Source organism: Choristoneura fumiferana, chromosome Z, assembly GCF_025370935.1.
Source record: "Choristoneura fumiferana chromosome Z, NRCan_CFum_1, whole genome shotgun sequence".
Taxonomy (NCBI): domain Eukaryota; kingdom Metazoa; phylum Arthropoda; class Insecta; order Lepidoptera; family Tortricidae; genus Choristoneura; species Choristoneura fumiferana.
In genome coordinates this window covers 14,846,971-14,860,245 of record NC_133472.1, presented here as the reverse complement: position 1 = coordinate 14,860,245, position 13,275 = coordinate 14,846,971, and the positions used below count along the sequence as shown (strand labels likewise).

Below are 13,275 nucleotides of genomic sequence, written 5' to 3'. Positions count from 1 at the left end.
TTAAGAAGATTACATTTTGATGTTTAAACGTTTGTGTGATGACATGGCACTGTGAATTAGGTGAGTTGTCTATTAAGATAAAACAGAAAAGTGTACGAGGTCCCGAACCGCCGAATGATGTGGGGGAAATATCTGTCTATATTGTTATAATTATGTTGTTCTCTATTTCGGCAAACATACGACAAATCTATTGTTTATTCTGGTGTCTTTATCCGCTGAACGCTTATTAAGCCCTTGAGGGTGGCTATTATCACGCAGAGAAGCATGCACAAGGCTATTAGTGCCATTCAATAAGTAAATACCTACATGGTAAATGGCAGCGTCAGGACCGCCGCGGCGCGGTCGATAAACTATCACGTTGGCACCGGAAAATTCCTGTCACAAAACTAACCAAAAAAATTTAAGTTTCCCTTTAAATATTAGCCCACGGGAACGCATTACCGGGACATCAGGTATCTTACTCAATGCAGATCATTGTCTTTCTGTACGCCAAAGTTTCATGTGAATCCGTTAAGCCGTTATTGCGTGATTGGTAACAAACATCCAAAACGATGGACTAAAGAAAACCCGAGGGTTTTTATGGCTTTTAGTCTTGAGGAGAAAAATGTAGTTTTCACTTCGGGTGCGTTAAAACATAAACAACCGTAGTACAACAAAAACGCAATTCTATGTATATCATCCGATTAGCTTGCTCTCTTAGAATATTATATAGGTGCCTAGTTACTAATTTACGTATACAAGTATTTCATCTTTTGTTCGATTTCATGTTAATTTTCGTATTCAATTGAAGAATTTTGTTAAAAATACTTCATTTCATTTTTACGTAAGTAACTATAGCCGTATAGCCGTTGCCCGCCAGCGCGACTCCGTCCGCGTAGTTTTTGTTTATTGCTATCCCGCGGGAACTACGCAATTTTCCGGATTAAAAATTATCCTATGTTCTTCCCGGGGACTCAAACTACTGTATATGTACCGAATTTAATCTAAATCTTCAGCGGATTAGACATGATTGAGTAACAAACATCCAAACATCTTCACAAACTTTCACATTAAAATTTATAATATTAGTAGGATGGTCATGAAATTACATGTTTACTGTTTGCATAAACGGGCACGCAAGCTTTGGTTTTCCACGAGCTGGGTTGCCGACTGTGCTCATACTCTCGCATTAATGCAACTTGGCAGTTCATGCTTAATATCCAGTGCTGTATAATTAAAAAGAAAAACATTCCCTTTTAACCATCCATGAATAATGCAAAAGGATTCGTTTGCGATTCGTAGGTATACTTTCGTCGCCAAATGGCTTTTGTAACGGCTTATGTTTTCAAGCGTTTATATGCTAAGTGGCAAACAATATGGACAGCAACTAAATTATAAGAAAAAAATCAATCAATCACTGTAATTTAACTTTGTATCTATCCACGTATAAAGTTAACCTCACGTACATTTTATTATGTTGTAAATTGTTGATTATACTTCTAATTTCTACGCAACGTAGATAAAATTCTAACAGAACTGTGGGGTTAAGACTTTATTTGACTGGATGGAAAACGAGCAAATGGGTCTCCTGATGGTAAGAGATCACCACCGCCCATAAACATCTGTTTGCCAACATCTGTTTGTCTGCGTTGCCAACCTAGAGGCCTAAGACGTGAAACGGTTACCTTATTTTTGTTGATACCATAGTGAAATAAACCTTAATCTATTTATCTATCTATCTATCTATCTAGCTAGGTATACGAGTAGGTAGGTACATACAGGATGTCCCAGAAGTCGACGATATACCACCAACAGCTGATAGGGCAGCTAATTACCTCTCAGAATATGAGGTTTTAGATTGAGTAAAAATGTCTTAGTTTTTAAGATATCAAAATTTTTCCCAAGTACCACAGCTACTAATGTAAGAATAAATGGAATCTAATAACCGTTTAACATTCCTAAAAAGTAAGGATTTACACGGTATAATTTTATTTTGTTTAATCCCGTTTAGCTGAAAAAGGACTTAAACGCCAATTGTGTATTCTACCAGCTCAAAATGAAGACAGTAGCTGATTGTAAACATGATAGAACCGAATGAAATTCGCTCAAACGGAAGGGGCTCAGGTGGACGTATCTGCTAGTGTTCTACGCCTTTACCGAACCTTTGTGAGAAGTTGTCGAGATTGACTTGAGTTAGCTGAAAAACGACATAAGAGCCACGTCTTAACTTCTTTTTTCTGTGCCATCCCTTGAATTCAGCTCTTTGCGGTGAAAAAAAAAACTACGCTGTTGTGGCGTTATGCACTTAAAACACGCCTGTTTCATGTATTTTTTAAAATGGTACTAAACTTACTAACTAGCCCAATAATTAATGAAATATTTAAGTGCAATAGACCTCTGAATGAAATCTTTCGCGAAAGTCTCGCAACGCATTGAGGCTACAAGGCGGACGGTCTGAGCAGTCTGAGGAAGACCGCGACGAGAGAATCAGTGGCGCGCTAGCCAGGCAGGCCGCTTCGCTTTCGGCTGAAACTGCAAGCCAGCGCGAGTCTGGGTTGCGATCCTAAAGACATCGTACGCAATCTTTGAGACCGCTCGATGTAGGAAAATAGTAAGGGAGGATTTAAAATCTTATTCCTTGGGCATTGTATAGTCGGGGTAAGAAAAAGTTCGTCACTTTAGGACCTTAACGTGATTGAAATAGAATTGAAAAGTGACGAACCTTTTCTTACCCCGACTATACATGCGAAACTTGGTGATCAGATTTTTCAGTTGATTATTTAGCCGTAGTTTGAAGGGATTTTTCAAAAATCCCACGGAAACGGGCAATGCGGGGGATATTAACCTCATTCCTACGGAGTATTGTGTAAATATAAAAATCTACGCAGACGAAGTCGCTGGCTAAAGCTAGTGCTTAATATAATGTACATACTATAATTAAGCAATTTTCTGTTGATAAAATAAGAGTCGCTATTATAATGTTTGCTATAAATTAGCCAAGAGCGTCTTTTCCATTCTATTTGGATCTTTGAAACCCAATTATAAAGTTAAACGCAATGTTTCAACTAAATCCGGCTTTATTGTAGAAATACGCTGTCTTCTGGCGACTCGTAATACTCGTTTTGATATTGTCTACGACTGTGCACTTAATCGTTTTCGCAGGGTGGAAATTTTTCAAAACACGGAAGCTGGATTTCTTTGCGAGTTAGTCCTGAGGTTGCGGCCGGTGCTTTTTTCGCCCGGCGACTTTATCTGCCGGAAAGGTAAGATTTGCAGTTTTTTTGCAACTTTTCAGATAGGTATACGCACATTTAAGGACAATTTAAATTTAAGCATTACTTTTGCATTAGTTTATTGTAGAAATTATGCAAAAATAGTAACGGCCATGAAAACGGTAAATACTTACTAAATAAACAAGTCACATTTGGTGTGCTAAAGCCTCGTTAAAATATTAGAGGGAAAAAAAATAAACAAGAAAAAATTAAATGAATTTTAATCATTCCATTCATTCATGAATTCGTTCATACTATGTCAACAAGATCCTAAAAATGCATAAACATGAATCAATCTTGTTGTGAGTACCTTTGCAAGAAAGTCTTTTTATGTCTTAGTTTGGCTCTTGTTATAAATAAAAAATATCTATTTCAGGAGAAGTAGGCAAAGAGATGTACATAGTAAACCGAGGGAAACTGCAAGTGGTGGGCGACAACGGAAAAACAGTTTTGGCAACACTCAAGGCGGGTTCTTATTTTGGAGAAATTTCCATTCTGAACATGGGCACGGCAGGTAAACAACTTGGTAAATATCTGGGGCCCGAGACGCCACGCCATTATTACTCTATTCTATTGTTTCTTGAAAAGTTTTCAAAAGCAAACGTTTCGAGGAGACGCTGCAATCAGGCCGAGGGAGCGGCCGCGACGCATCTAACAGGTTCTGGGACATCATGTCACGCGACGCGGCGCTGCCCGCGCTCCTCCGCTACCGGCGCGCGCCGGCGCGAACGTGGCTGCGCGCCGGTAGCGGAGTAACAGGCGGCCAGCGTCAACGCCGTCAACTGTCAAATCTTTTGTTATAAGGGAATGCTTTTAACTTTTGTCACCTACTTTTTAAAGTTATGTCGCATTTTTGACTATTTTTGCAGTTCGATCTCTTTAGCCTTAATGTCTCACGCAATAAAACGTCTTGTAAAACCATTAAATCAGAGTTATTTTCTGAATGACCAGCTTCGTTTATAATTATTTCGAGTTGAACGGGCTTGTTCCTAGATGTTCCTGTGAGGACTGACAACCTGAGCCTGCGTTAGCTTTGTTTGTTTTATTTGCGTGGTTAGATTGATCTCCTTTGGTTTTATTGAAGGCAGTGTCCCCGATCGCTTTGCATCCTCCCTGAATACCTAATTATCATTGGCGTGACCTCTTGGTGCATGTAACCCCATGTTATTATAAGTCTAATATATTTACCTACTTAATAATAAACATATTTCAACGCGTTGTCGGTTAATTTATTACTTTCATTCTATTTACCTATAAATAAGCCTTTTAAACTTGTAGATATTTGCTTGGTTCCTTTATGGATTCCATATGCCTACCAACTTCATTATTACTACTTGTATTATACCTACCTATCTACCAGTTTTGTACCCAAATCGCTTTATACCTCTACATCTACTTAATAGAGCACAAATTGGAACGTCTTAGAAATGGCTTCTTATAGTTATTTAAGAGGAGAATCTCTCACTAATTTTATTGATTGCGAATGAACGACGTTTAATTCCCGATTGCTCCCTCAATATTTGTTTCACTTACAAAGCTTAATTTGTATCAGCTCTTCCTACTATGTGAATTGACTATCTCTCAAAATATGTGTTTCACTTGAGCTTGCCACCGGTGTTTTCGGTCTCCCTATTATAAACCTCGTCGTTTGTTTCGGCCCGGAGTTATGTTTGTGATGGCTTTAAACCTTAGAATCGGAATAGTTAGCGCCAAAACAGACGATGAGGACGGCACATTTGACCGAGCACCGGTTGGCATGGAGTGTGTGGATGACACGTCGACAGGCAACCGGCGGACAGCATCTGTGCGCTCCGTGGGCTACTCCGACCTGTTCGTGCTCAGCAAGAAGGACATGTGGGACGTCCTGAAGGAGTATCCGGCGGCGCGCGTGCGCCTCGAAGCGATAGCCGTCAAAAGACTTGAGAAATATAAGAAAGCGCCGCTCGAAAAAGGTATGTTCGCCATTCGTCTAGATGGCAGGACAGGTGATGTGATTTACGATTTGATGTAGGGGAGTCATGCTTTATTGCAGTGGCAATGGGACGCTGCCAATCGACGCCCGGTCTCGTGGAGACGAGCGGGCGCGTGCCCATCGAGGAGATGCAGCTTCCCGCCTCGGCGCCCGCGCCGCACTCCTCGCACCCGCCTTCCTACCGGGACCAGCTTTATAGGTGAGCGCTAGCTTTATGCTTCTTCCGTGCAGGTACAACAACGGCAACCGTTTATTAACATTGATTGAATTCTCGCGTCAGCAAATAGTTGTCCGGCATTATTTTAATTGAGTGTTTGTGTTACCAGTTCGTCAGTAAGTCCTCTTCGTGTAGCATCCCCTGTGGCGTCGTGCGCGTCCAGCGCGCGCAGCAGCGCGGCCGGCGCGGGCAGCATGGCCGCCGCTGCCGCCGCCGCTGCCGCCGCCGCCGCCGCCGCCGCCGGCGCCGGCCCCCGCGTTATGCTCGATTCGCACGACGTATTGGAATGCGAGATCAAGCGTCTTCGTGAACGTCTGCACACCGTCGAGACTGAGAATGCCGCCATGTCGGCGAAGCTCAGTCAACAGCAGTGGGAAGTAGACCAAAGGTATTTTATCATTGGCTCTGTAGGCTTCACATTTTCCAAGGGTGGAATTATTCGACCCTACTAGTCTTATGAGCGTCAGCTTCCTGTCAGTGCAGCGTCGTCGCAACTTTTACGCAGCGTCAACGCAACGCGCGACGCCTGCGGCGTTTATCAAGCGTCAGCGTCACTTTAGCTCCCACGCAACTGTGACGTGACGTGACGTCATTAATAATAATAATACCTAATCATCCTTATCTGGTGCGAGACGAAGTATTAGTTTGTATCGTATCGTTCCTTTCACTCTCGTATTAAATAATATTTGCGTCAGCAAAACGATACGAACGCGTACGAATTGCGTATATAGTAGTAGCCCACCTGATTGTCACTTTTTTCGAGTTGTCTACCATAGATAATGCTAAGCTATTTATTCCAATATCCTAAAAAAATTTTGACTAAAATTATCGCAAAACAATTTGAAATAAATTTATAATATAAAAATAACGAAGTTTCATGATACGTGGACAATTTTTATGGTGTAAAGTTGGGTTATAGCTAAGTTTTAAAGATGTAAATAAAACGTTGGCTGACTTTAAACCTCTTTAGTCTGAAATAACGTACACACTTTTTTAAAACTAAAGTCATAACTCCCTTTACAATAAAAAGTAAAACCGACTCCAAAAAAATAAAAAATAGCAAAAAATGGAACCGACTTCAAAACCCTTGAAAATATTTTTCTACGTACCAACTAGCTCGAATTCGGTGACTCAGCACGGCTCAGCAGGAACGGAACAATAGTCGTCTACCTCACCTACATACTATGGGTTTCAATGCATCCTGCTGGGTCGTGCTGAGTCACCGACTTCGAGCTAGTAGGTGCCTAGAAAAATATTTTCAAGGGTTTTGGAGTCGGTTAATTTTTTTATTTTGGAGTCGGTTTTACTTTTTTGTTAAAAAAATCTTTATTTCTCACTTTTTAGTGATTCGTAGCCAAAGTACATCTCACAACAATTCCATGAAGCCCAAACACGGCTTAGTTACGTTGTTTTATAACAGAGTTCCGTTGCCTACCGTCCGGCTTCAGCATCAGATCAGTTTGAAAGAATCATTAACTTGAAGCTCCTTCTTAGTCGCTTATCTAGGTAGGTATATTAATCATGATCGTTTATAGACGAGCGAGCATTACTTAGCTTTGACGAGTTCCATTGGTCATCTACGTCTTCTTCATCAGGTCCAGTTTACCAAATGATACTTTCTGAATGTAAATGGTTATCTTAATGCTAAAAATGCCATAATCGCCATAGATGTGACTATAATAATTTGAGATTTGCCCTCGATTTCGAATCGAGACGTCTCGATCGCGTTCGTGTTAAAATCTCAATTTGTATGGAAACACGAACATCGAAAACGTTCCACTAGAGGCGCTGTTCGTGTTCCCATACAAATTGAGATTTTAACGCGAACGCGATCGAGGCGTATTTTGTAACCGAACACTTACACTAAGGGCACAGTACCTTAGAACTTGATTTACATCCACTTTTTACTGTAGTATTGACTTTTTAAAGTAAAATAGTTACCACCATTGAACTGATCTGATGGTGGAGCGGAGCCGGGTACAGTACCCTTAGTGTAAGTTTTCGGTTACAAAATACGTCTCGATCGCGTTCGCGTTAAAATCTCAATTTGTATGGAAACACGAACATCGCAAACGTTCTGCTAGAGGCTCTGTTCGTGTTTCCATACAAATTGAGATTTTAACGCGAACGCGATCGAGACGTATTTTAAATAAATAAATAAATATCACGGGACAATTCACACCAATTGACCTAGTCCCAAAATAAGCTTAGCAAAGCTTGTGTTATGGGTACTAAGCAACGGATAAATAGAATTATATAGATAGATTACATACTTAAATACATATTAAACACCCAAGACCCGAGAACAAACATTCGTATTTTTCATACAAATATCTGCCCCGACACGGGAATCGAACCCGGGACCTCAAGCTTCGTAGTCAGGTTCTCTAACCACTAGGCCATCTGGTCGTCAAATTTTGGATTCATAAATACATAGTTTCGAGTGAAGTTAATATAAAGCGTGGAACAACGCTACTGATACTCGCTTATATGAGCACAATCGCACTACCAACGATAAAGCACTTCGCAGCGTCGTTGAGATGGTCCAAACACAATCACATGGGAAAATAGAAAACCTTTACACATTTAAAATTAAATTTAGGATTCATAAATACATAGTTTCGAGTAAAGTTAATATAAAGCGTGGAGCAACGCTACTAATACTCGCTTATATGAGCACAATCGCACTACCAACGATAAAGCACTTCGCAGCGTCGTTGAGATAGTCCAAACACAACCACATGGGAAAATAGAAAACCTTTACACATTGAAAATTAAATTTAGGTAGGCAAAAATTAAACTAGGTAGGTTATTAGGTATTATAGGAAATGATCCACACACAATAAGGTTCTAAGTTTTCTATTGAGATTTATCTACCTTGCAGTTTTATGTCATTTGTGTTTCATGTGCAGAATTTGTTCATAATAGTAGAAATAATTGTATGCAATATCCATTACTTCTTGTTGTATAGGTCATGTGACGTTTAGAGCATCAGAAGTTATTTTTTTTACTACAATAGGTTGCAGGAGATCGAAATGCAGATTTGCGGCGGCAGTTCGCTGAGCTCGCAGGAGGAGAACGAGCGCAATCGCGAGAGCATCATTTAACAGCGCGCCTCGCCCGCGGCCCCGCGGCCGCTGCCCCGGCCCGCGCTGCTGCCGGCCGTCTTCTGACCGCGCGCCGGCCCGGGCGCCGCCAGCCTCCCACCGAACTCTAGTTATGCGCCCATTCGACAGAACTAAGTGTAACCGATGACCTCCCCTTCGTACTTCCCGAGAACCCCTTTGTACGAAGAATTATCGCAGTGTTTTTACGATGAATAATTATAATTATGGAATATTTCATACGAATTAACTTTATCAAATTTATACATATACGTAGAGTAACGACTCGCTATTGTTTGTCGAGTGACCGTGGAGTGAGATTTTGCCGAGACAATATCGTAACATAGCGTCATTGTAAGTACATCGCGATGTGTCGTGCGTCGCAGTCGCGCTCGCCGCTGCGTCGGCGCTGTTCTTGGTTATTTCGCGCAGAGACGCGTGTTTTCTATCTGAATGGACGTTGTTATTGCGTTAATTCTTTGTAAGTCAATCTATGTCGTGCAAATCTCGTGTCTATGTAAACGACGTTTAATTTAATACTAAGGTAAGGTAAGAGGTATGGAGTAGTGAATTTACAATGTTTAATTTGTTTTTGCAGGTGTTGTTAATAAAATTAAATCACGAAATATTTAGGTCTCAAGGTTGAATATTAAATTTTGGAGTTATTAAATATTGAGAATAAATGACTATTATTGAGTACCAAAGAAATAAACTAATATAATATTTATGCTAAGAGTTTTTGTTGTTTCATGAATAGAGAGATGGATGATATAACCTTATCCATTATATTTGAGCTTTAATTAAAATAAAACACGGAAGACTTTATCACATTGTATGAGGCATTTATTGGATATTTTGATTCCTAACTTTTTTTGTCAGTTTTCAGTCTAAGAGTTTTGGTCTACCTGCTGCATGAACACAATTTTCATAACTTGTCTATCTATATTTATATTGTGACTGTATTATTACAAAATTTAGAAGCAGAATTTCAGCTGCTTCCCAGTTTTGTAATACATAAAATCGATCGAGAGCCGCTAACATGGCTAGCATTAGTCGACCATAATAATTATATTGTAATTGGGAAATGAATGTTTATTAAAACAAATAAGAAGCTTAGCTGTAAATTGATACTTACATCAGTTTGGAAGTTCAGATGATCCGTACTGCCAGAATTAACTAGTAACACGTAGTATACTGATAAGTAAGAAGATTTAATGTAAAATATAATACCAATTAAATAACTGAAGGACGTTTTGTACTTATATCATTTCTATATATCCAATAAAATGAGTTTACTTAACATTAATGTATTAAAAGTAAGTGAACTCATTGTTGATGCTTCAATAATGGTTAATTTATATATTATGGATTTACTGTCGCTCTTGTGATGCGTTCACTAAGTTAAAGCATTAGTAATAATAGGAAACGGTACCAATCTTGAGATCTGACATTCTGAACACAATTTACTATAGTTGTTTGTAAATAATTAGTAGGTGAAATTATTTAACATTTTTATTTATCCATGTCCTACTACTTTTGCTTTACTTTTTGGAAGCTCATTGATCGAGTTGTTAACATGATGGTCACGATGCATTGGCACTGCCACAATGAGTGGTCACTAACGGCCGTCAGCACCAAGCACCATCATTGGGCCCGCCCCGGCAGGGCTGACGCTAACAAAATGCAGGCCCAAGCCGTAGATATTTTCAAAACGTGTCCTAACGATATAACTTCTTCCTAGACGTGATGCGCAAGAATTCGTTGCACTTAGTTTTTTGTGGCTACGTTAGCTATATCGACTCTAATCAAAGTTCCGTGACCTGAAATGTTCGCGCCGAAATCCGCGAGACAGTTAGGAGTGCCTATGAGCATACTAATTTCTTGCCAGTTCATAATGAACAATAGTATTTTCATACATACATACATGAATGGACGCTATGGACAGGGGTAGTCAAGATTGTCAATTAACAATATTTTCTTTTGTTCAACTCTTTCTTTGTGTCAGTTGAGTCTAGTAACAAATAGGAGAAAACGGAAGGAAAAGGGAATAAACACTTCCAGACAAAAATATTGATATATCCAAGCATTTTTTATATTAAATAAGAATGTTATCGACGGAGGCATTTCTTTTTTACTCTTGACTGTTGCACTCCATGTATAAAATGCCTACTGAAATCTTTGGCGCGGCCGGGAGTGTAAAGTGTCGAAATTAGTATGAAAATAAGGTCCTTGGGTCATTTTAATCGATTAATATCTGATATCATATTTGAGCAGACCAGGCTGCATGAGCACGACACGGGCTCTCTCGGGTCGACGAGGTGCACTGATGCTTGCCGCTCCCATAACTATTATTATGAATATTATGATGTACGTTACTTTAACTAATTACTTATGTTACGTTTTTCGGGTCGATAAATTAATTGTTTAAACGCCCAAAGACATGATTAGATAGGCGATAATACTTTTAATTGTAAATAATATCTTTATTTATTGTTATTATATTCCATAAATTTTCCCATATTTCTCAATTATAAAATGGTAAGAGAGATGCATTATGCGATTGGATATAAGTTAAACAAACAGTGTGCTTTTTACAATACAACTATCTATGTATGATTTTGTTAAACTTCATTCATACTCAGACTGGATTACCACTGGCTGATACTTCAATTTTATTTACAAGAATTTAGTACTATGGTTTTTTGATATTTATAATATGACAAAGGTGAACGTACTTCCAGGAACATAAATAAGAGGTTCAGTCAGTGTGTTCGCAATAACCCTGGCTTACGCAATTCCAATTGCGAATTCAATTGTGTCTCGCACATGTTTCATTTTATTGTTATTAAAAAGATTATAATGATATAAGCTGCTTGTATTTTTTTGTGATTCTTAGAAAATTTGGCATAAGAATTTTACATTCCTTTAACCTGTCCTCTCCCAGAGGCACAAATTTGTGCCCAAATTCCTTTGATCCTGTTATCCTGGGAGATGACAGATTAAACTCACTGTCAAAAAAACAGCAAAGGAAGCTAAATACCTAAAACAAGAATTATGGGACAGCTAGGATTAGAACACTACATACCTATACAAAGTGAATGGTACGTTTCGACGCTTCTGTATGAGCACTAGAGTACGTCCAGAGGTAGGAAAGTATGGTAAGCACAGAGTAGCCGAGTAGGTACTCATTCCACTAATCTAGAATTCAAATTGCTTCCTGTATCTTATTTGAAATGTGAGTTTGAGTTTGAGTATTTGTAAATTACATTTTGGCCTCTCCTGAAAAGTCTCCATTTTACGTTTATTCATATTATTGGTGACCTGGGTATACCTGGGTACGAGTAGGTACAATAAGATTATGATTGCATGTACAGTCAGCCAATTTTATTTCGAGGCCACCACAGAACCGTGTCGTAATGACATTTAACGTCATTCGATCAACATTATTATAGACAAATAAAATTATTTACTTCTACTTGTAGCGACCCGCCCCGGCTTCGCACGGGTGCATTATGCATGTATTATACATATAAACCTTCCTTATGAATCACTCTATCTATAAAAAAAAGCGGCCAAGTGCGAGTCGGACTCGCCCATGAAGGGTTCCGTAGAAGCAAGTAACATACTCGTAATATATAAGTTTCCTTGACTTTACGATTTATGACGTATTAAAAAAAACTACTTAATTATTAGATCTCGTTCAAACCAATTTTCAGTGGAAGTTTGCATGGTAATGGTAATGTACATCATATATTTTTTTTGGTTTACTAATGTTTCGGCGAAAATTATTTAGCAAATTATTAACTCCAAACTATTTATCCCATATTTTTATTTAGGCGAAATTTCATTTCCCAACTCAACATTTCGCACTGATATCATTTCCCAACTAATGATTTGAAAAATGATTACTATGCAAATTATTACCTGGGATTTTTTTAAGATGTCATTTGTGTTTTGTGTCATTCGTCAAATGCGTTGATTGGCATTCCTTAATTTAGCAAGCAAACAAGCAAGCAAACCAATGTTTTTTTCCGTTCTGTTACAAAAAAAACCTAACATCGAAGGCTAAAGCGGAAGCTACGCTACGCTTCGCTCCCGCCTTAGCCTTCTGAACCTAACCTATCCAAGTCGCTTCTGCCTAGTCTCGTCTTGCTCGCTCGCTTCGCTCGCTCACCGCCACATAATTTAACATTTATTCATTTTATTATCATGACTGATATACCTACCTTATGTGTAAAAATTGGCCAAATGTTATTTGACTATTTGTTATTTGCCTTAGCCAATCATTTGCTACATAATTGTTTGCCACATAAAAATGTGATGAAGTACAATTTTGCAATATAAAAATGTTGCGTAATAAGAAAAATGCGAAGCAAAGTTATGCCAAAGATTGGTTTGCCAAATGAAACTTCGGCGAAAGGTTGGTTGCTAAGTGAAATTTGGCGAAAAATATTTCGCCAAAAAGGCAGTACACCATTTTTTTTACTTTTATCATTCTCTTATTTTAGAAGTTACAGGGGGGGGGGGACACACATTTTACCACTTTGGAAGTGTCTCTCGCGAAATACTATTCAGTTTAGAAAAAAATGATATTAAAAACCCTACTTTTGAAGACCTATCCATAGATGTACACGTATGGGTTTGATAAAAAAAATTTTTGAGTTTCAGTTTTAAGTATGGGGAACCCCCAAAAATTATTGTTTTTAGGGTTCCGGAGCCAAAATGGCAAAA

At 38.8% G+C, this 13,275-nt stretch overlaps 1 protein-coding gene across 1 annotated transcript in view; it reads left to right on the top strand.

The window, feature by feature from the left end:
• LOC141428731 (cyclic nucleotide-gated channel alpha-3) overlaps positions 1–11,422 on the top strand; it is an 84,259-nt gene extending 72,837 nt beyond the window's left edge. The window contains exons 8-13 of the mRNA XM_074088747.1: positions 3,142–3,242; positions 3,628–3,777; positions 5,036–5,203; positions 5,263–5,422; positions 5,550–5,828; positions 8,460–11,422. Of these exons, the coding sequence (XP_073944848.1) occupies positions 3,142–3,242; positions 3,628–3,777; positions 5,036–5,203; positions 5,263–5,422; positions 5,550–5,828; positions 8,460–8,547 (946 nt within the window). The 3' untranslated portion in view covers positions 8,548–11,422. The remainder of the gene's footprint in view (positions 1–3,141; positions 3,243–3,627; positions 3,778–5,035; positions 5,204–5,262; positions 5,423–5,549; positions 5,829–8,459) is intronic.
• The last annotated feature ends 1,853 nt before the right edge of the window (positions 11,423–13,275 follow it).